At 32.5% G+C, this 25,471-nt stretch overlaps 2 protein-coding genes across 3 annotated transcripts in view; one reads left to right on the top strand and one right to left on the bottom strand.

The window, feature by feature from the left end:
* Nucleotides 1-4,254: 4,254 nt before the first annotated feature.
* On the top strand, nucleotides 4,255-8,052 carry LOC123682629. Its single transcript, XM_045621364.1, has one exon. It carries the CDS (start codon nucleotides 4,255-4,257, stop codon nucleotides 7,978-7,980), a length of 3,726 nt encoding a protein of 1,241 aa, XP_045477320.1. The 3' UTR covers nucleotides 7,981-8,052.
* An 8,824-nt stretch (nucleotides 8,053-16,876) lies between these two features.
* Nucleotides 16,877-25,471, bottom strand: part of LOC123682830 — a 36,678-nt gene continuing 28,083 nt past the window's right edge. The window contains exons 3-4 of one of the 2 annotated variants that reach the window (XM_045621636.1): nucleotides 24,549-24,666; nucleotides 16,877-17,390 (exon numbers count right to left, since the gene is read on the bottom strand). In XM_045621636.1, coding sequence (XP_045477592.1) covers nucleotides 16,968-17,390; nucleotides 24,549-24,666 — 541 coding nt within the window. In that variant the 3' untranslated portion in view covers nucleotides 16,877-16,967. The remainder of the gene's footprint in view (nucleotides 17,391-24,548; nucleotides 24,667-25,471) is intronic. The other variant, XM_045621635.1, reaches the window with a different exon arrangement.

Here is a 25,471-nt window from a genome sequence, read left to right as displayed (position 1 = left end):
AAATCGGCATTGTTGCAAATTTGTTTGGCAAAGAGCAGCCGGGGGGTGGGGTTGATTGGTGAATTTGTACTCAGAGATATAGTGTGGACCACTGCATACTTTTTTATGGAAATAATTTAGGAGAAGATAAAATGTAGGTATTGAGGGCAATCATTTTTTATGGATTCAAATCTAAATCGAATCGATGATTTATGAAACGTGTAATGTAATAAACAATAATTGTGCTCTACTGAATTCTAATGAATCAAAGATGAACTATATGAATTGAATTCAGGTTTCAGATTTTTCTGCTGAGTTTCCACTTTATATAATACCCTCGATCATTTCGTGTTTTTTTTTTATGGTTAAGTAATGCGGATGAACTACGCCCACGCTGGCCCACGCCCAACTCTAGGTTTAACAACAAACCAATAAATGTTGCAGATATTATCGATGCAAGGGTAAGCCAAACAATTTTAATGGTTTTTACATCTTACCAGGCACATTGAAAGTCCGCTGTAGGTGTGAGCGCGAGTTCTTAATCGATTGCGATCTTTCCAGATATCAATTACAAAAATACTTTTTACGTTCATAGCCATGTTATATGAAGTAAAAATTTCAGATAAAATTTTATCGTTCCGAAGATTTAATTCGATAATTCAGTCGACTGAAGGATGGCAATCCTTTGATGAGACATTCTAATTTAGTCTACAAAATGGATTGTTCAGATTGTGCTGGCAGTTACATAGGCCAAACAAAACAGTATATAGATAGGGTCGAGGTTGAAACAACATGAGAGAGATTGCAAAAATCGTAGTGAAGCAACAGCATTATCACAGCATGCAAAAATCAATGACCACTCTTTTGATTTTAATAATGTAAAAATTTTAAATAAAGAAAAATTGGTTTAAACGAACATTTAAAGAAATGGTTTTTATCAAGAGAATAAAAGATTCTGTGAATACACGCACCGATATTGGTAGTTTGAGTTCGGTGTATTTTAACTTAATTAATAAGGTTAATGTAGCTAGTTTTATTGCGCGGTAGTTCGTGTTTCGTTTTGAATCGGGTGTTTAGTATGTCTCACACATTTTAATGCAGTCTGTCTTGCCTGATACTTTTGTTTATACTGATACGTATATTTGATGTGGTTTTTAATGCTATCCTGAGAATGCCATTTTATTGTATGAACATTTATTTGATGATTTCGATATATTCGAATGATTTATAACCGTTATTCATAGGGTGAGATCGCTTTTTCTTGTAATCTTATTGTTTCCTTGGCCGACCTGGCGTGAATTGTTTTATGTTGTTTTGCTTTATATTTATATTCATTGTTATTTTGTCATCTAGTTTATATTTCATATTTATTATTGTATAGCGACGTCATTTTATGTATTTTTCATCTTTATTGCTACACCAATTGTATGATCCAAGCCGTTGTTTATAAATTGGTTTTTGTTTTTAGCCTGATGAAGGAGCTAAATGCTCAGAAACGTTGCCATTAAATGAATTGTATACAACTGTTCCTTGTGACTGATATTCCTCATCATTGAATCGAAGTAAAAATATTATTCCAATATTATAAAACACAAAAAAGAAGTATTTTTAAATATAATAATAATAATAAGTTTATTCACCAAAAAAATGTTTTACATAGATAATAAAAGAAATAAAAATATATTTAATCGTTTTTAATTCATTTAAGTTTAGGGGTATCTGGCAGGTGGTAGCAACTGTCATAAGTGTCCGACAATGGATGATGAGTTTTCTCAACTTATTCCGAAGAAAATGAGCTTTATATTTGTCACTTGTTCTTGGCAAAGTATTCACAACCCAATTTCTAAAGTCGCTGGTCGTCTTTACCTGTGTAGGGGGACTGAAAAACTTTTAGGTTTTATAAAATGACGAAGGTCTAGCAGTCGTGAGCTCTTGCTTTACTAGACTCAAGACTTCGGTAAAAAATTCTGAAGCGAAAATACGAAATTATCGATTTTATGTCTCAACAATATGACATTGTCACAATAAATATTATATATATATATATATATATATATATATATATATATATATATATATATATATATAATTACAGGATTCCATCCCGTTCTGATCAATTGACGTAATATTGTATTGTTCATTTAGATTCACATATCAGTGTGCTGCATTTTGCTTACACCAGCATAATGCAGGTGGTTCGACACGTGGCGTCAATTAAGATAAGAAAATATAATGTTATAAATAGGAGACAATATGTTATTGTCAGTCAGTCAGTCAGTCAGTCAGTCAGATAGATAATCAGCTTTAGAATCATCTTAGATTCATCCTATTGTTCATTTCCATATTTCCTTGTAAATAAATTCGTTTTTAAAAACGTGGTTTTCTCAACGAAAAACATAATTGGCGACGAGGATGGGATCTCTTTAAATATTTCGGAAATAATAGCGCGACGAGAATCTCGCGACGTATTATCTGAAATATTGTGCCGGTCGTAGAAGTGAAAACTAAAAACTTTCTTTCGACTATCAGTTTCAACTGTTAAGGTGAGAAGCAACCCCTAAGAAGAAAACCAGAGGCTCGATCACTGGAGTAGCGCCCAGGACAGTTTCAACTTCAAACAAGGAATATCAACGAGGTGAGCAATCCTTTCTAACTGACTCCCAGTTTACCTATTCTGGCCCAAAAATAGTCAACCTTTTCCCAAGTTTTGAGCGTAAAACTTGTATAAAAGTTTTTTCTAGGTTTCTTATAAAAAACCGATCACAAAGTTTTTCCTAGGTTTCTTATCATAAAAAAACCGATCACAAAGTTTTTCCTAGGTTTCTTATTATAAAAACCGATCATTAAAATTATCAATATTACTTCTTTTAAACAGTTCCACGGTAAGAAAGAAAAGAAAGTAGCTAGAGTTAAAATGGATTTATCAACTGCAGAAAAGTTTGGATCACTCCTTCCTAAATTTTCAGGAATGGAGAACGAACTCCATTCTTTTATTAAAAACGTAGAAAGTTATTTAAGTATGTTCAGTAACGAAAATGAACTTATTAAAAAATACTGTTTAGCTTTAGTTAAATCAAAATTAGTCGGTAGAGCACTTGCTGAAGTTTCTACCTCAGATATACCCGATAATTGGGATCCTCTGAAAAGATTTTTGAATAATAAATTTGGTGATCAAATCAATTTAGATGTGTTGATTCACCAATTACAATTCTTAGAAAAGAAATCAGATATGATTAGCTTTATAGATGAAATAATTTCGATGAAAATAAGAATTAACTACAGAATAGATGCTGACACGATGCCAGCTCAAGAAAAACAATTGTATAAGACTAATATATTGAAAATTTGTAAAACGGTGTTAATTTCGAATGCACCAACGGAACTTAGAACTTATTTAATCGCGAATAATGCCTTAACGTTTGACCAAACCATAAATGCAATTAAAGATTATTTGTCAAACATGGAGCAATATGATTTATTAGATAAAAGTAGAAAACATAATTTTCAATCGCGAAGGACGAAAAATAATTTTCAAAATAATAATAATATTAAAAGAAACTATATTCCAAATAATTATAGAAATTTTTACTCAAATAATAGTTACGGAAATAATTATAATCCTAACTCCGTTCCTAACTTTCCTTCACAACCTATTCAGTACACTCAGAGACCAGTAAATAATAATTATTATCCTACAAACAAACAAGTGTTCGGATATCCAAAGACGGAACGATATAATAATCAAAATGTTTTTAAACCAAATCCCAACCAAAGAATTAATACACCACCAGAAAAAATGTCAGTCCAAACTAGAAACTTTGCACAAAAACGTCCAAATTATTCGACGCAATTCCCAACAAATCCAAATAAGAAATTTTATTCCAATGAACGAACTCCCAATTATACATTTGAGGAATTAACCCAATTAGATTCGAGTCAGAATAAAAAGAATTATTATGAACAAAATGATAGAGGTCGTTGGAAAACCTCGAATTCAAATAAATCAAAACAATTTCCCACAAAATTCGTAATTGGCGATGCTTCGACTTCAAAAAATTTTGAGGATCGAAATTTTTGCGAACTAGCCTCGGGAAACGAATCGACTTAAATAATAGTATTGATCATTCAAATCAACTTCCCTATATCGAATTTAATTATCCTAAATGTAAACTTTTGATTGACAGTGGATGTTCAGTTTGTTTAATAGACCCCAAATTTGCGTATAATAATTGCCCAAATAACATTTATCAAGAAAAAACCACTTTAACCGCGTGTATGAGACAAAACACTTCAAATGAAAAAGTCTTATTGCCTTTATTTTCTGAATTTAACGTAGAAGATACTCATCCATTTGTACTTTATAAATTTCATAGAAATTATGATGGCTTAATAGGAGCAGATTTTTTGAACAAGTATGGAATCAATTTGAACTTTCAAGATCAAATTTTAGAAAATGAATTTTGCAACATTCCTTTTAAATACCAACAAGTATGTCAAAATCCAACGAAAATCCCAGTGGATCTTTCTCATTTAGAATCCAAAATAAGTAATCAACTTATGAAAATTTTACAAACAAACGAAAATGTATTACAATTACCCAATCAACCTTTATCTTTTTCTAGTAGAATCAAACATAAGATTCGAACAACCGATGATGTTCCGGTTCATTGCAAAATTTATAGATATCCCGAAGTACACAGGGAAGAAGTCAAAAAACAAATAAAAGATTTATTAGATAAAAATATTATTCGACCAAGTATTTCCCCCTGGTCTTTCCCAGTAGTTATAGTCCCAAAGAAAGAGGACTTATCAGGAAAAGTAAAATGGCGAATGGCCATCGATTATAGAAAACTGAATGATAAAACAATTGATGATAAATATCCTTTACCCCAAATTGATAGTATCCTAGATAAATTAGGAAATAAAAAGTATTTTACGACACTTGACCTTGCCTCAGGCTTTCATCAAATCGAAATGGACGAAGAATCAATAGAAAAAACGGCTTTTACTGTAGATAATGGACATTACGAATTTTTAAGAATGCCATTTGGTTTAAAAAACGCGCCAGCTACATTTCAGCGATTGATGAATAATACTTTGAAAGATTATATAGGAAAAATTTGTCATATTTATATGGATGACATAATTATTTTTTCAGAAACAGTAGAACAGCATTTGGCTGATATTCATACTATATTGGAAACACTCATGAAAGATGATATGAAAATTCAATTAGATAAATGTCATTTCTTCAAAACAGAAATCGAATTTTTAGGTCACATTATAACTCCAGAAGGAATAAAACCTAATCCAAAAAAATTAGAAGCAGTAACTAAATTTCCAATTCCTAAAACACCGAAAGAAATCAAATCTTTCCTTGGTTTAGTAGGATATTATAGAAAATTCATTCCAAATTTTGCAAAGATAGCAAAACCTTTAACTGCGTGTTTAAAAAAAGAAGCGAAAATTGATATTGATGATATAAAATATGTAGAAGCTTTTCAGGTTCTGAAACGTAACCTTTTAAACCATCCAATCCTATGTTATCCTGATTTTAATAAACCTTTCGTGCTTACGACAGATGCATCCGGATATGCAATCGGTTCAGTTCTTTCTCAAGGTACTCCGCCAGGTGATTTACCTGTAGCGTATGCTAGTCGTACTCTCAGCCAATCGGAAATAAAATATAGCACCATAGAAAAGGAGCTTTTGGCTATTTTATTCAGTTGCAAATTTTTTAGACCTTATTTGTACGGAAGAAAATTTATAATTTATACGGATCATAAACCATTAACTTGGTTATTTTCATTAAAAGAACCAAATTCTCGCCTTATGCGATGGCGAATTAAATTAGAGGAATTTGATTATGAAATTAGATACAGAAAAGGTTCAATGAATAATGCAGATGCATTGAGCAGAATTGTTATAGAAAATGAAATTAATTTTGAAAATTTTATAAAGCTGAATGAAATAAATGAAATAACGGATTCTCCAAATGTAAAAGAGAAAGAAGGTAATTTATTTAAAGCCCCTAAAAATTATGCATTAGCGCATTGTGTTTCTAAAGACTTCCACATGAGTCGAGGTATAGCCGTCTGTTTTAAAAATATATACGGAAATATTGAAAAACTGAAATCGCAAAATAAAATGGTAGGTCAAGTTGCCAAGATTCGAAAAGATAATAGAAATATTTATTATTTAATAACGAAAGAAAATTATTATGATAAACCTACGTACGAAAACGTATTTAAATCTCTAATGGAACTCAGAGAAATTTGTGAAATGAATAATGAAAAATATTTAGCAATACCACGTATAAGTAGCGGATTAGACCGATTGAAATGGTCCACAATTTTTAATATGATAAAATATATTTTTCTGAATTTGAATATAAAAATTACTATATTCTATTTACCAAATAAGAATGGTAATGAAATGAATCAAATCAAAGCATCAAATATGCAAATGAATGATTTGAACGAAATCGAAGAAATAAATAATGGTATTGAAGATGACTTAGTGTCAATAATTAATCAAGTTACTGACGAAGAACTTGATGAATGCTTGGAATTACTAAATGCAGGTGAATGCGAAAATGATGATTCCAATGAAAATGAAGATGAAAATATAATTGATTTCGAAACTTCAAACGTGATTATACACGATGATGTAACTATTCACAGTAGTATAGAAAACCCTATCTTCGAAATACCTTATACGGAAAGAAGTATAAACTCCGCGAATTTACAGGTCATATTTAAAAAAGCATCGAATTATGATGTTACGAAAATTAAATTATTCGGAGAAAAATTAAGATTTCTTGTATCGGTAAATTCTGTCGAAACAGATTTATGTAGATTTATTCGAGAATATCTACGACCAAAAAGTCCTTATACAATATACTTCAAATCATTAGAATTAGCAAAACCTCTTATACGAATTTTGCAAGAGAAATTCGATTATAAGAGCCTCGATTTGAAAATATCGAGAACATTAGTAGAAGATGTTGAAGACAAGGAGGAACAACTCCTTAGAATGAAACAATTCCATGAAACCAAAACTTCACATCGTGGATTACGCGAAAATTTATTAAGTTTGAAAAGAAAGTATTATTGGCCGAATATGAATAAAGATATTCAGAATTATATAAATACATGTGAAATTTGTCAAAAATCTAAATATGAAAGAACTCCAGTTCAACTTCAATTCAAACCAAATCCCGTCGGTACCAAACCTTTTACTCATGTCTACTGTGACACGATTAAATTTAATCAAACAAATTGTTTAAGCGTGATAGATTCTTTTTCCAGATTTGGACAATGCTATCCTTTGTTACAAAAGACAGGATCAGAAATTATGGACAAATTATTAATTTATTTTAGTCATTATGGAATCCCTAACAAAATTACTTGTGATAATGGGATCGAATTTAAAAATAATGTAATACAAGATTTTTGCAAAGTCCATAAAATCGAAATACATTATATCACGAATTATAACCCAAATTCAAACGCATTAGTTGAAAGATTTCATTCTACTCTCATAGAACAATTGAGAACAATTGGAAATAAAAATTTGACTTTTCAAAATAAATTAGCTCAAGCCTTATTAAGTTATAATAATTCAAATCATTCGAGTCTAGAGATGACTCCAATGCAAATCATCAAAGCCGATTTAAATTATTCTTTACCCATTGAAAGAACTCATAATGAACAAATTCAAAATTATGTTGAAAATTACTTAGAAAATTTCAACGATATTTCAAAACATTTAGAAAAACGACAAGAGAAAAACTTGGCCCGTTTAGAAAAAACAAATAAGAAAAGATCTGCTGATCGTCCCTTAAATGAAAATCCAACGTATATTAAAAATCCGAAAACAAGAAAACTCGACCCAGCGTTCAAAAGAATCGATGCAAGTGAAATAGACTCACATCGTATTCAAGATTCGAAAAATAAACATATTTATCATAAGAAAATTATGAAGCAACGAAAGAAGTAACTTTCAAATTTTATTTTCAGATTCAACATGGATCACCATTCATTTACATTGATAATTATGATTTTAATGATAACGAAGATAATTAATTCACTAGAAATTATTCCAATTGAAAATAATGTATTGCCCATTCAATTAGGAAAAGCTTACATAACAAAAAAGAATTTACAACTAATTTATCATATTGATTTAAATAAAATAGAAAATGTAATTTTGGCATATCAGAAAGAAATAGATAAATTTAAGAAGGAACCATTAGGTTTTTCGCAGACTGCAAACTATAGATATTTGCAAGAGTCTAATAAAATAAATATTGAATCGTTCGAAGAAATAGTTAATGAAAAAATACGGACTAAGAGAGGATTGATTAATTTAGGAGGCAAAATCTCAAAAATACTATTTGGAACCTTAGATTCTGACGATGAAGAATTATACAGAAATTATTTTAATAGTATAAAGAAAAATGAGGAAACCCTCATAAGGAATCAAAAGAAGATCGCTACTGTAGTTAATGATTTGAAAAACAAATATATTGATAAATTTCAGAAAATGCATGATAATCTTGAATTATTAAAAATCGTACCAGCACTCGAAGAAGTTCAGCAAATGCATCTTATGACTTTTGAACTCAAAGACATTAAAAATACTTTGGATGAAATTCAAACTGCAATTAGTTTTGCTAGGTTACATTTGTTGCATGAATCCATTTTACCTTATTCAAAGTTTTTAGAAGTAATCAAAAATTCAAGTATCATTCCCTTACATCATATAAAAGACTATTATCAATTATGCCATACTAAGGTAATTTTCAAAAATAAAATTCTACTATTTCTTATATCTATTCCAACCATTTATGAAAAGGGATACGAATTATACAAGTTTTACTTTCTTTCCCAAAATAATGAATCCCTTTCCTTAACCGACTCCTACATGCTCTCACAAGAAGAAGAATTACTATGGAGTACGAGTCAATGTCACCCAGTTGAAGAAGACTTCCTATGCGATCAAGATCTACTATCCAAGCCTCCAGAATGCATCAGAAATTTGTTGAAAAATCACAAAGAAAATTGTTCAAGAATTGTATCAGTCCCACAAGCTAACTTGAAACTTCTAGAAGATGGAAATATCCTCTCAATAAAAAATGAAAAAGTCCAAGAGAAATGCCCACAGCAAACGAAACATTATTTCATACCCCCAACGGCAATCCTTCGTTCAAGATGTGTTGTAGAAAACACACAAAAGGAAATTTTTCCCATTTCTACGATTATGGAAGAAAAATACATTGTTCTGCCCAAGATGGCTCATCCAATGAAGAACCAGCCCAGTTCGAACTTCAAGAAAGAAGACATCCCTGACATCCAGTTGGAAGACCTAGAAGAATGGCACATCCAACCAGGATATTCATTAATTTTTATTCTTATGTTTATAATAATATTGATTTTGATATTTTTTCTTATTTTTAAATATTTGAAAAATAATAGACTTGCTAAAGTCACACCTATTAAAGGTGATAACTTTAACTTAGGTGGGGAGGAATTACAGGATTCCATCCCGTTCTGATCAATTGACGTAATATTGTATTGTTCATTTAGATTCACATATCAGTGTGCTGCATTTTGCTTACACCAGCATAATGCAGGTGGTTCGACACGTGGCGTCAATTAAGATAAGAAAATATAATGTTATAAATAGGAGACAATATGTTATTGTCAGTCAGTCAGTCAGTCAGTCAGTCAGATAGATAATCAGCTTTAGAATCATCTTAGATTCATCCTATTGTTCATTTCCATATTTCCTTGTAAATAAATTCGTTTTTAAAAACGTGGTTTTCTCAACGAAAAACATAATTATATATATATATATATATATATATATATATATATATATATATATATATATATATATATATATTTTTTTTTTTTCAGAACTAACGTGTATTTATGATAATGCATATTTCGTTAAAGCAATTAATACGCTGATACTTATGAAGCAGAAATTTCACTTTTACTTTTTAATCATCAATAACTTCATGGAAACTTATTCATTTCTTATCGAGAAAAATTGAATAAATAGTAACAAATCATATTGAAAAATAAGCTTTTATTTCAATATTCCAAAAAAGAGAATAAAAATCCATATCGAAGAAAATCCATCAATGCAATGGCATTATGGAATTTATATTATTTAAAAGCTTGTCGCTCGGCTTGTCGCGAGATTTGATTATGAGAAATATGAGTGAGTATTTATTAGGATGGGGAACAAAGTGGCGAATGAACCAGTACTTCACTGCCTTTCGAGCCTTGTAGTAAATGCATTGATGAATTTTCTTTGATTTGAAAATGAAAGATGTAGGTATATGGCGGGGAGCGATGAGTGTCATACTGGTGAATCCATCGATTTTTTGTGATAAAAAATCATTGTTGCACCCATTTAAGATTCACCAACATAATGACAATGACGCTTGTCAGGACATGTGAAGAAAGTTGGATAATCTGCTGGATAAAAACATATCAGCCTCTGGATCTAGTTCTTATGATATCCGGGTCCTTATTTACCAGTTCAAATTGTCCGAAACATTTGAAACGCAATTTTGAGAACATGTAAATCATGCCCATAGAAATACGAAATTAGAACCTGAATTGTTCGTTTGGCTTCAGTTGATAATTGCGAAATCTGAAGAAAAATTTGAAATATTCACAACTCCAAAATTATAAGTCTGCGAAAATTTACTATTTTGAGATATCATAATTTATTAACTTCACAATACATAAATCGCATTCTAGAGTTGAAAAAATAAATGCAGGCGAGCAACCGAATTTTTTACCAAATTTTATTTCCAACTTGATGATGTAACTGTTACACTCTCAAATAATCTGTCATTGAAAAAAATGCGTCGAAACCGGACAAGTAGTTCAGACAAAAATGTATCTTGAACTCTTGCCTAATTTTTAGTGTTACGTTAATTTATTGGCGAAGTGTATTTTGATATATTATAGGAAATGTGATCTTATATTGATTTGAAAGAGGCAAATAAATCCTGGTTGGAATGTCATCGTTTCGATCCCAAGCTTGGATATTTTTCAAGACTTTTCAAATGGATATCTGAGGTAGTACGATGTGGATATAAAACCAATAGGTCAATTAATCACTGAAAAATAAATATAATTCGTAAACAGCCGTCACTCTTTTCAATCTGAATTATTTAAATAATGTCTGTTGATTAATTTTGATTTCTGGTGATGCAATACAAAATCTGTTAAAAGCTTGGAAGTAGTAATATACTTCAACAACTCTGAGTCAGGATCGGTATGAGATTTCGCATAGGAGAATAATAATTTCCAACATCCAACACCTATCGAGATGAGCACTCGTTGGATCTTAGGTGCTTTTGAGCGAGTTATATATCTCGTTTTTAGACTTGTAATATTTAAGTTTTTTAAAAACTAACTTGCTGGACCAAAAAACATAAGTATCGCTCGTTTATGCATGCCCAATTCAGTCCATGGATACCTGAGAAGTATATTATGCTATTAGAGGTCTCCAAGAGTACAATTTGCTCATGAATGACTCAAAAGCTCTTGATTAGAGATTAGTGTGTTCCTAATTTTCTTCTGTTTTCAACACTACTAATGGTTTAATTTTTGAATAATAACTTTTGGCGTAGTTCTTGAAAATTTTTCAACAACCTCTGAAATTTTTAGTTCATGTTTTGGAATGTAAATAACCCAAAAATTCTATGAAAAATTCATCTAGCTGGAGGTTTACTCTGAATGTATGTGAGCTTTTCGCATGGAATTTGGTATAAAAAACAGTTATGATACCGCATTGATCTTGTGATCATTAAATTTCAAACCTTTAATGCTATTGGTACAACTGAATGCAATTTTTTTCACCGCAAGCCTACAGTTCATTAGTTTAAAATTTAACGCTTTGTTTTCGAGATGCGATATTTTGATCACTTTGAATTTTTATGATAATTTGTACTTTCCTGTGGATTTCGCGATAATTTTTCTCTCAAAGTTGGTAGCAGATATGATGAAACTAAATAGAGAAAAAGAATTTGTACCGAACCGAAGTTTCTTTTTACATTTATACTTCAAGTAGTATACCAAGAAAAAATTTTGGGGCTAAAAAGCGGGCACTGATCCATAAAAAAATATCACTTGAGATAAGCATTTGAAATTCGGATATCACGTGATGTCATCTCTAATTTTCAGTATACAGGGTAATTCACCGCGATGGCCTTTTAGGAGTTAATGGAAAACTGATCACAATTTCGTGCTGAGAATTTGCATGTTGGAGTTTGAGACAATAGTCTTCCTCCCTAAAATATTTCAAGACTACTACTTCCTTATTTCAAATGACACACCCAGTATTTTATTGCATCATTAGATAGTTTTTTTGATGACAATTTCAGCAATTTGCCAAACCAAACAGTTCATGAGTTAATTGGATTCTTATGAAAAAAATGGTGGTGACGACTACCATTCAGGTCCGACTGACTTTTTTTTTAAATTTCTTCAGAAAATTTTTTTTCGAAAACCTGTTTGCGGTTTGGATGAAAAATTTACAGGGTGTTTAGCGAAAGATCCAGAACTTGGACAACGCAATTCATCAAAACTCAAGATTTCCAAATAAGAACCTATATTTTTTATTATTTAGTCGATTCTACGTATAAAAAAAAGTTACTTAAGCAAACCCTATTCCCAAATGAATACTTTAAGATTTTTTGAGGAAGAATTTTAAATGGGGAAAAACCGCAATTTCTTACAATGTGGAGTAGTCTGTGACTTCACACAGAAAGGAACTAAAATTCGATGTTTCGACAACTAAATTCGACCTTTCAAGAATTGTAATAAATTATTCTTAATTGAAAATTGTATTGGTTTATGGATTTCCCAACAATCCGAACGAAAAATTCATTCATGAAAAGTAAAATTCAGTTATCCAAACATCGAATTTCAGTTTCTTTCTGTGATTTCCGGAAGTCACAGACTAAGGAATTGCGGTTTTTCCTCATGTAAAGTTCTTCCTCGATAACCCTTAAAGTATTCATTCCAGGTTAAGGGTTTGGTTGAGTACCCCTACTATTTTGTACGTAGAATCGATTGAAATAATAGAAAATATAGGTTTCAATCTGAAAATCTTGAGCTTTGATGAATTTGAGTCGTCCATGATTTTATTATAAACACCCTACACATTCTTGATAATTATACTGCAAAGAGTGTTATTACACTATGTATCTGCACAATCGAGAATGAAAAAGGTTTTTTCGAAAAAAAATCATGATAAGTTTTCCATAATATGTCAAATTTCAGTGAAATATCTTCTTGAGTGTAATCTGAAAATAACTCTAAAAATAAATAAAAAGTCAACACCCTGTATCTCGAAAAGAAAGCATTTTTGGGCGTATATTTAATAATTTTTTTTTCCTTTTATAATCAAAGTTTAGGAACTGTATATCTGTAACCCTGTATATCTCTACATGAAATTCTGATCCATGGAATATTATCGTCTGTTTTGTTTCCATTTCAATATCTGAAAGTGAATCGAATATCATGAATCCATTCGACTGAACGAATGAAATTATTTCTGCGAAACATGAAACAAAAACATGGGAATCAAAAACCAAATCAACAATGAATTTGCCCTCAGGTTGCTTTCAGCACGAGGAAATACAAACGTAACCCAAGAGTTCCGTATAATACTCTGCTTATCTAACACCGCTGGTCCACACAAGTTATAAGTGGTATAAAAGAGTGCTCTCAAGGAATAATATTGAATTACAGTTGGTGGAAAACAAAATGCGATTATAAAGGGGATCATCTTCATACGTCCAAACAATCTCTAGAGAACAGAATTTCAATTTATGTTCGAGTATCATAATTCGTCATCTACTAGTGGAGAACATCATAAATTTCGGGGATGAGTGGTTGCGAGAGCAAGATGAACATCTCAACGTAACGTTGTAACGAAATTTAATTAGGATTTTGAAATTACTTAGTCTTGGTTTCTCGTGGATAATTTACATTTTCGTTGAATAACTCGGATGTAAAATTTGAATTCGCTTACGGAAGTAGGGAAAATGGCTTCCCAAGATTGATTCTTTGCGGAAGCCAACTTTTGAATCTCAATTGAGTAATATTTTATATTCTTATTAGGTGTCACATAAAATGTCCTATCCGGAAACGTCTTATCAATAATTAAGAATTCAATTTCTGATTCCCACAAATCACACGGTATTCAACATTAATGAAGGATAAAAATTATATCTTTATTAGCTTCTGATAAAATAAAATGGCTTCGAGAATCATAGTTACCAACACAAAGTTCAATTTCATTTAATTTTTGTTCAGATAGAGTAATTCATTGAGTTTTTTTATTTGAGCACCTATAAATTTCTTTTTATTATACAGGTTGTTTCATTGGTAAACGAACATACGTTAACCTGAGGTAGAACTACCCTAAACGAGTCCAAAAAACCTATATATGATACATCTAATTTACTCCAAAGCCGATATATATTTATGGATTCACCAATATTTTCAATTCCTTATAACTTTTGAACCATCCCGTAGATTTCATTGATATTTGAAATATTTATGTATCTCCATTAAGTCCATCTATTAATCTTTCAACTGATTAAAAAAAATTAGATCCGTATTAGAAAAATATGGAACTCTTCTCAAGCTGAGATTCAACGTATGTTTAGTGAAATTTTTGAATTTGATGGAAATATTCTGAAAGACAAAGAAAATTTTTAATGGGGATCAGTAGGTTTTAATGTCCCGCACGTCACTTAACTCGGCCAAAAATTAAGTTCAATGTGGGATTTCACTGACGTACATTTCCGAAAAATCGTATATTGAGATTAAATTGAAAATATCGATTGTGGTTTTAGGAATGAAGTAGTGAATTGATGTTTTAACATTGCAAATGGTCAGGGCCGGCGTTAAGGCTGAAACAGTGAAGCGACTGTTTCAGGCGCCTCTTTTCGAGGGGCGGCAATTTAGCCCAGTTTCTTAAAAATAACATGAGGTTGGTCCGCTTTGCTGCGTTTATCAACATTCCCTGCAATAAAAATCTCCAAACCGTCTTTATTAAGCCGCCTGTTCAATAAATAACACAAGGCAACCTAACCAATATAAGCAGCATTGCCTATTACCCTAATTGAATGAAGGATGGAATTTATGTCAAAAAGACGAAAAACAACACTTCGAATTACGTAGAAGTTGTTTACACATTCAACTTATGGAAAATTCCTACGATTCTGAATTCGAAACCAGTTACTGATAAATGCCAAATATTTTCAGCGGACTATATGTTTTTAATCCCATTTAGTTTACGAAGCTTTGCATGCCATCCGCTCTTTGTATCTTGTGGTGTGATAGGTAATCTTTCATCGATAGTACCCAGTCTTGTGAATGTGAGGATTGGATATATACGCATTGTTCATCGGTGTCGAAGAAATCCAGGAATTTATTGTAGGTAAAAACGTCCGAAAAAAAAGAAATTCTGTGGAAACGACTTTAGAAAGAAACGATCAGCGAAATCGCTAAAGAAATCAAGAATTTTTTTGTTGGGAGGTGGGTTGTATTAATACTTTTTCAGCTGGGGCGCCAAAAAATCATTTGCTTCAGGCGCCAGAATTGCGTGCGACAGCCCTGCAAATAGTTATAAAAGTAGAAAATTGTTGTTATTAACAGTGATTGTCCATTTGGGATGATATAGGTTAATCCTAGACTCCATGACCCCAGGATTCATTCCGCTTTACTATTACCGATTGAATTATTTATCTTATATTACTTGATTATGGGTACATAGCGTTACTGTTGAACCCAACTGATATTTTGGTCCACAGCAGGGGTTTATGCTCTGTTAGTGCTTTGAATTAATGAAATTTATTTGGCATTCAGACAAAAAAATTCTTGAGAAATGGCGATTGTCACCCATACAACACACGAAAGAGGAATGATTTGGTGGTAGAATATCATCGACTGAAAACAACGCAAGTCGCAGTTAATTTCTGGTGTTTAAGATTTTACAGTAACATTCCGGACAATCTGAAGAACTTACCTCATGGAAGTTTCACTCGAAAAATTAGGAACCTCTTGTTGGAGAAAACGATTTTTTATGTTAATGAATTTTTTGACTGGGTAATGTAATATAATTGTAAAATCCTTTTAAATTTTAAAGTGTTAGTTATCTTGTATAGATTTTAGATTTGTTTGTTATATACTTGTATTTACGTTCTTACTGACGAGCCATGTAATTACAATATTTTTGATGGCAATAAATATTATTATTATTATTATTATTAATTTTTCAATTCTGAAAAAAGTACCTCCTCGAGAAATCAAATCAATTTTGAAAATACAAATAGAAAAAGAAGTACAATTTCAAGTATGTAATAATATAATACGATATTAATTATCTATCTGGTTAATGTATCAGCAAAAATGCCATTAACATAACCATTGTCAAACAGAAGACATCCACAATATTACGTAGGAATCATAATCGAAAGTTACCCAAGGAGAATGCATGTCATCAAGGGAGAGTAGCGATATAGCGGTTTTACCCTTGTTAGGGATCATCAGTACCGCATAACTCAACCCAAGATGACAAACAAACGAAATAGTAGGCTCCTTTTTGAACGCTGGCAGGCGCAAAGCAGTATGATTACTGCGATGCGCCACCTGAAGCCAAGCGAAATGCTTGATTCTGCTTGATCTACTAGACCAGAATCTTCTACTACAGGTCATACCCAATTAAAATGACGTTCCTTTTATTATGGTGTGTCTATTCATTTCATTGAATCAATTTCCGAAAAAATATCCTGAACTTTGAATGTTAATAATTTTTTGAAGCGCACCTTCAACGAATAAGAAAACAGATAGTCTTTAAAATCCATTTATTCCAAAATCAAAGTTACAAAAATATAAAAATGTAAAAAATAAATAATATGAAGAAATGCTCTACAAGTACAATCAAAATTCTACAGGCTTAAGTTCATATGTGATTCCAGTTTTGTGATCAACTACACGTCCGGTTTCAGGTTGATACAAGAGATAATCTCCGTTCAAGGATTTGATTTTCCTTTTCTTCTGTTCCCTCTTCCTTCTTTCAAAATCCTTTTCGCTCATGTAGTTTCCACCGTGCTTGCCACTAACACCACTTAAAACTAGGGATCTTGCTTTGGGACTTATGAATTCAACATCTTGGTTGAGCTGTTCTCTCTTTCCCCTAGAATTGTCTGCGTAAGTTGGCACAGGGACGGATTCCCCTTCTTCCTCGTAGGCTGCGTATTGTTCGTTATGGCTGCTCTCTTCGCCGTCGTGCCCGTCGTGTCCAGCATGGTTGTAATCCCAATAATGTTCACCATACCCTCCGTGTTTATCACCCCATCTTACCTATTGAAAGAAACATTATCAACAAGAGCAACTAGAAAGAATATAAACTATTTTTTTACTGGTTATTATTTCTATGTCTACCTCACAGAACCCATACCTTTTCAAAATATAGGAAATGATTCATCAAGGAGTATTGGAATATTAGAGTTGAAGCATTAGTGTTTATTATGGTGGTAAAATGTATATATTGGAATCAGAATAGTTATAGAGTAGGAAAAATTAGTTTTTCATTTTGATGATTGAAATCATTTGAACCCTTTCAGTTTATGATATTTTCATGAATAGTTGTTGCATTGACTAGTGAGTACTGAGACTAAGTTGTTGCAACATTTGGTAGGTCTTGAGGGTTTTAGAATGAAGAAAAGCCGAATAGAAACCCAAAAAATTCAAAATCTCAGCTGAACAACATGAAATATTATCACAAAAAAAATAAAAACAACATATTTTAAAAACCATGTCAACTTGGCATATCTAGCAAAATCGTCTATGAAATCGTTGTTCGTTGCCATCTCTACAATTTCCACCTTACTCGGCTATTTAGATCTTTCTTTCTTCTATCTTTCAATACTATAGCAAGATATTAATACATATAATAAGATAATATAATATATAATAAGATAGTGAAAAAGATGATCCTAGGTAGGCGTAAACTCTAAAAATTCCTCGATTTCCTCCACAAGGTGTTATACATGTTTTTTTTTCACCCTGTATAAATAAACTCTCAACAATTTTAGGAAAATTTTTTGGAGTTTATTTTAATGTCGAAGAATATATCCTCAATTTGGCATAACTTGACAAATCGATGAACAAAGTTTCTTGAACAACGAAGCAAAATTTTAGGTAGCCCAGTTTTTTTGCCGATTAGTATATAAGCTTGCAGAAATTTCAATCTATATTGTCAAGGTCCCTCATTGAATGAATATACGAAGAAATCATATCATGCTTTCAATGAAAAATTATCAATACAAATTGTGGCTGACACTGGTCGCCCATTCCAGAGTTTCGCACCGTGACGCAATGTTGCGACAATAAAATCGATTCGATCGTATACGAAAAAAATTAACTATTCATTCTGGGGAATACTTTTATATGCGCATGAAAAGAACAAAATTCGATGCTCTTCTTTGGGGATTTGCATTTTCGGACCCCTTCTATTGCCATCTCCGAACAGTTGGTTCGTTCAAAAGGAAAGAATTGAAATATTCTTTCAGCCTCGCTCAAAGCCCCAGCTCTTTCCGGCGCCATTCGCAGGGACATATCAAAGTAAACCGTTGCTTTCCGCTAAAAAATATTCATGCCTCATGGACTATAATGGACTGATGCACCGGCGCTAAACATAACGCTATGCGTTCCGCTGCAATGGCTTGCTTCGAATAAAAATTACAGTTTGACATTGATTCCCTTTATGATGAATATCTAGTGAGCCCTGGATAATCGATAGGAATGAGCACGCTGGATATGGAGTTTGTCAAATCGTATTGAAATAAATCACTTTATCGGCTATTCCTGACAGTCGTGTTTTCAGAATAAATTGCAGAGATGGAATTAATGATGATTCTATGATCAAGATCTAAATGCAAATTTGATAGAATGGTTTTCCTTGTATCATTTGAAATTCATTACGACACATTTGGCTGAATAAATTATTTTCTCTATTTCAGTATCGTAATGGGTTCATTACAATTCTAAAAACAGTGCTGTAATAAACTCATTACAGCATCGTTTTCAGTTATATTTTTCGTTTTGTGGTTGTCTCTACTACCTTCCAATCCTATCAAATCTCAACAAACGTCAATAATTGTCAACATGATGTATAATTTGGATATAGTGAAATGATTTGCACCATTATTCGCAATTTCTCTTAATTTTGGTGATGTTAAATCGATTTCGTCAGACATAATTCATGAATTTATTGGGTGATTTTAAATTGTTTCAAAATTCGAAACGTTCGATTCAAATTCAAATTCCGTAATCTGTCAATTTTCGTAACAGTCACACCAACTGCCAAGATAAAATACAAAAGTCACTAGGATGTATAATTTGAATTTTTCATTGAATTTCGACAATATTTCATAAAGCTTGACTGAAATCGAGAAAATATCGTCTAATACTCGTTGCAGAAGGCAATTCTAACACTCTTCGCATTAGTGTTGGAATAGGAGGAATTCTGCAACTTGTTTTAAAATATACTATTATATGTGATGGATAAACTAATACTTTATCATTCCGCAAATTGAGTGTACTCAAAATATTTTGATCACTATTGTATTTTGGTGTGCTTAATCCAGGAGAACTGTGGTCGATCATTTGTCCAAAATGACTCTAATTTTCGAAATTTGAGTCCGGTCTGGTTGAGACCAAAATCAATTGAGTCTATTTATCCGACCGGTTGCCACTCTGTCCGTCGTGTATACCATAACTATAGAATAGAATATTTTACAGCCGTGTGGACCAACTCGCTTACTAATACCGGGTTAAGTAATACCAGGTTATATCAGTGGCGGATACAGGATTTCTTCAAGTACGGTAGAGCGGTGTGACTTTGCCAACGGAGGTGACTTTGCCGAACTGCCCAATAATTTAAGTTTCACTTACATCGAATACATCGAATGATGTGCTACGGTATTTTATGTAAGCGGGCAATTTTTTAACGTGTTTATAAAAGCGAAATGCTAAGGCTTGTTCAGAAAATTTTGCGAACGGTACATCAAAATTTTTTGAAGCTTACTCTACATTCATTTATAGTCTCGTTAAAAAAAAACTGAAAACATTTGGTAGAGAGGATTTCTACATTTCGGGAAATTTTTCTATTGTGGCCCTTTGGCGGGAGACATTGCCAAATACCAAATTTGTTTCACCTGTTTTATTTTGAGGCACAATTTTGAGTCGTCGATACAAAAAGGAGTTGGATGCAAGGAAATATAGTAATTATACGAAAAAAACACTAATCCGAGCAACCAATGCAGTTCGAAATGAAGACATTACAATACAGACAGATTCCGAAGTGTACAAGATTCCCAGAAGAACTCTTTGGAATGAAATTAACAAACGAAATATGGGCGAACGTGAAGGCATTAGTGCACTAACATATACTGCCAGCACTTCATTAAATTGCCAAAAAACGCATTTTTAGGGCATTGGCAAACTCGATCCGATTTGCGGGTCACTTTGCGAAATTTTGAGTGTGCACCTTTTCATCTGATTCTAACCACAGAAGTCGACAACTATAAAATATTCAAATTTGCACAGGACTCATTTCACAAAAAAACGAGAAAGTTTCACCAAGAAAACTATAAAAAGTGGTGCAAAGTCACACCGCTCTACGGTACCGAATTCACATGGAAGTTATAGGTACAGAAGATTATAGTCTTTCTTCCATTTTTCAACATGTATTATCCCCCTGGGTTAAATATTATTCCGGGATTGATTTTATTCTTTGGGTACCGAGAATTTCATAATGGATAATTAGTTTATTCCCAATTATAATAACACTGTACCATTCTCGGGATTTTCGCGCGTTTGTTAGTATTTCAGTGGAAACGACGATCATGGTAAAATATATACAGGGTGTTCTGATTTGTTTCCGACAAACTGAAATGGGTGATAGATCACATCATTTTAAGCAAAAAAGTTCCCATGAACATGGGACCGGAAATGCTTCGTTTCCGAGATACAGGGTGTTAAAGTTGAAAAAATAATGTTTTGACTGCTTCGAAATCCTTTCATGAAATTATTCCTATTCAAATATTAAATTTAAATTCATTTTGAAAATTTCTAAGGCGAAATGCATGCGGATTTTCTATTGCCCACTAATAAGTAGAAGTGGTATGCTATGTAATTGTTGTTTTTAAGTGTTCTGAATATTCTGTTTCCTGAAATATTGCGTTGTTGGGATGCTTTACGAATACTGAGTTTTTATTTTCTTCGAAGGTCTGTAAAATCCTATTTCTCTGTAGATGATTTCTTCTTTGTATGCTTCGTTCGGGCCTTTGGTAACCAATACCATTTTCCTGTATTTGTTGATAAGCTATTAACTTAGTTAACTATAATTATAATTAATGACGTCTGAACCTAACACACTTTAAATCTGTCATTGTGTATAGCCATTTTAAATCTATTGCCGCAACAATTGTTGAATGTAAAACAATCAATCATTCGAAGATGTCATTTGTGCATTCAACAGAACGGTGGACATTTCGAACACCTTCTTTAAAAATTATTATGTTATTTTGTTTTGTTCTAAATTGTTACTTCTAAAAAATATTTAATTTAAAATTATTACAAATTTGTTTCTACATGTTTTAGAGATTACAAAAATATGGATTTGGCTTTAAATGCGTTTTTCTCTGAAACGGTTGCCCCTAGCAACTTAAATAAGTTATACCTTTTTTAACTAGAAAAGTCAGGGAAATCGATTTTTTTAGTTCAGAATGACGTACAAGGTAGCACAGAAAAGTTGCTACGGTTTAAAGGGGACGATATGATTGCCAGTGGCGCCCTCTAGAGAATACAACCAAATCGACCACAAATTTGAATTTCTCACCTCAAAAAACCCTATGTACCAACTTTCATGCAATTATTTGGAATCAGTCGAAAGATATTTAAGAAAACGCGAATTATTTTTTCAACTTTAACACCCTGTATCTCGGAAACGAAGCATTTCCGGACCCATGTTCATAGGAACTTTTTTGCTTAAAATGATGTGATCTATAACCCGTTTCAGTTTGTCGGAAACGAATCAGAACACCCTGTATCTATATGTGAATTAACCTGTAATTGTTTTGGTGATTTCTTTTAAACTAAAAATAGGAACGACTGAGAATATTTGAAAGAGATTTGGAACTTAAAATTCATTGGACAAAAGAGCAATTTATTAGGTGTACAACTCTGCTTCCGCCATTTTGCAATAGACGGCTGTAGCACTGAATGGCAGTTATAGTGATTTAATTAGACATAGTGGCGACAAAATTCGTTCAAATTGAGACTAAAAATGGCAAATGGGGACATAGAGCCATAGAACTTGAGAATACAATTGACTGAACTGAACTGACACGTCAAAATCAAAATTATTGAGCCTCATAGTATTGTATATGGAACAAATTTTCTGAATTAACTGAAGAATACTACAGTGAATAAATAAAATGGGACGTTTCGAATAAATCCCAAAAATCAGGTTGATGGAAAATGTAAACTATAAGCCGCCATATTTTTAGGCTCAGCCAATCAAAAACGAGACCACGCTTGACACCACTGTGGTTTATTAAGTCACTGTAGTGGTAGTCGAAATAAATACAACGTAGATGTCAAATAATAAGCTTAGGTATTTGTAGACATAACGCTATAGAAGTATTAGTCGATTTGTGTCTGCATCATGAAGTTATTCTCGATTGAACTTGTCAGCTTACGGGCCAAATTCTCGTCATTTGCGGGAGTTTTTTTCTGCTTTAATATGAAGAAATGTGCGGTTGAGGCTCTTCGAGTGATCTCAAATACTTATGGAAAGACCGCTCTTTTAGTGAAAAAACGTGCAACGCTTCAAGAACGGTGATTTTGACGTCGAAGACCAACATGACGGTGAAAGAGAGAAGGTTTTCAAAGATACAGAATAAGGACATTTCTTGATCGAGACTCGTGTCAAACGCAACAAAAGTTGGCAAGATCATTGGGAGTGACGCAACAAGTCGTTCCAAAACGCCTGAAAGTCATGGGAATGATTCAGAAACAAGAAAATTTGGTGCCGTATGAGTTGAAGTTTAAACCGAGAGAAGTTGAAGGGCGTTTATTTGCTTGGGAACAGCTGATTGCCAGGCAAGTACGGAAGAGATTTCTGCATCGCCTTGTGACTGGAGAGGAAAAATAGGTTCTTTACGATAATCCCAAACGCAGAAAATCATAGGGATATCTCGGCCATGCTTCCACGTCGACGACCAAACCTAATATTCACGATTCCAAAACCATGCTCCCACTCGCCGTATTCTCCAAACGTTGTTCCCTCAGATTATCACTTTTTTCGATCAATGGAACTCGGCCTGTCTGACCAGCACTTCCGTTCTTATGAAGAAGTAAAAAATTGGATCGGTTGGTGGATCGCTTTAAAATTTGAGGTTTTTTAACGTATGCTGCTCGAAAGATGAGAGAAAGTAGTGGCCAGCGAGGGACAATACTTTGAATCATAAAAATATAACCTGTTTTTTACAATAAAGCCTTGAATTCCGGAAAAAACGGCGGAACCAAAGTTGTACGCCTATGTATTCATCTGTTTTTTTTTTCGGTTTTCACTTGTCTTTTGATTATATGCATAGGAACTGACAGAGCTCAAATATGTTAAAGGTTATAGAAGTAGAGTTATATTTCCCGATACAAATAATCCGTCTATTTTGAGGGATAAGTTTAATTTGACAGTAGTATATTTAATATGCGTTGCAAATGAAATATTCAATTCGAGTTGAAAAATAATCCGTTATAATATCACAAGAGCAAAGACAATATTCGATTATACACCGATTCACGAGACGTAATTCACGAAACATCACGAGAGCTTGAGTGGTGTTTCGCGAATTACATCGAGTGAAGGGGTTCGTATAATCGAAATATATTGTATATGCTCGAGTGGTATTCGTAACGATTATATAACGAATAATTTCAATAACTATACCAAAAGCACTGCATTTTGATAATTCAATGACATTTCACTGAGCTTGACTTATTTTTTGGCGAACGTCCAAGAATACTATGGAAATGATCACAATATGGTAGGAGGCGAACACCAAAACGATTATACCACGTCGTCAAGTAGTATATTCACTTATCAATACTCCGCATTTATGGGAAATTTACCTCATTGGACAAAATCTGTGACATGGAAATGAAGTTTTACCTATGTATGAAATTTTGTTTTCCTTATAATGAATTAGAAAAATAGCCATACGATAGAACAGAAATCAAAAAAAGCGAAATAGATATATGAATATCTTCAGAATTTTACTTCGGCAAAATTAAAAAATTCATTTTTTTTGTTGAAATTTTGGTGTCATAGTATAACTTTCAGGATCTCAAAATGAATTGTCAAAAAAGCTTCATTTTCTTTCACAAGAGAATATTCACCTACAGTAGGTAACATTTGAACTCAATATTTGATTTGTAAAAAAAGTGAATTACTTTAGTTTTGAACTCTCCATCATGTGGTTTAGCCTTTTCGTGTCTCTCTATGAAGTGATGGTCTGTTCCTCTTCTATGGCCGTGTTCAACGTGATCCTTGGAGGGTGCGTGTATATATCTGTTAGTGAAAAGAGGAAAATTAGTAAGAGAAGAAAATGAAGAATTTTCAAAACAATCAGGAGAATAACTTCACGTTAAAATATACAAGTCGAAATGTATAAATAGAATTTTTTACTTCTTGCCTATTGTAAGGTCGAGTAAGGTGTAGAGATCCAACATTTGACTTCTCGAAACATGAACAAAGTCCTAATTAAGAAAATATAAAAAAAAAGAAATACAATTTCAAGTATGTAATAATATCATACGATCTGAATTATCTATCTGGTTAATGTATCAACAAAAATGCCATCAACATAACCATTGTCAAATATAAGATTTCCACGATATTATGTAGGAATCATAATCGAAAGTAACCCAAACAGAATGCATGTCATCGAGGGAGAGAAGCAATATACCGGTTTCACCCTTGTTAGGGATCATCAGTACCGCATAACTCAACCCAAGATGACAAACAAACTAATTAGTAGGCACCTTACTTTTTCGGGGTACCCGTGGAGGAAGTATTTAGGTTTTTGTCAGCTGGGTGGCGCATCGCAGTAAGCATACTGCATTGCGCCTGCCAGCATTCAATAAGGTGCCTACTATTTCGTTTGTTTGTCATCTTGGCTTGAGTTATGCGGTACTGATGATCCGTAACAAGGGTGAAACCGGTATATCACTACTCTCCCACGATGACATGCATTCTCCTTGGGTTACTTTCGATTATGATTCCTACGTTATATCGTGGAAATCTTCTGTTTGAGAATGGTTATGTTGATGGCATTTTTGCTGATTCATTAACCAGAAAGATAATTAATATCGTA

This window comes from Harmonia axyridis, chromosome 6, assembly GCF_914767665.1.
Source record: "Harmonia axyridis chromosome 6, icHarAxyr1.1, whole genome shotgun sequence".
NCBI classification, from domain to species: Eukaryota; Metazoa; Arthropoda; class Insecta; order Coleoptera; family Coccinellidae; genus Harmonia; species Harmonia axyridis.
Note: the sequence above shows the minus strand (reverse complement) of the source record. Positions and strands in the feature narration are given on the sequence as shown.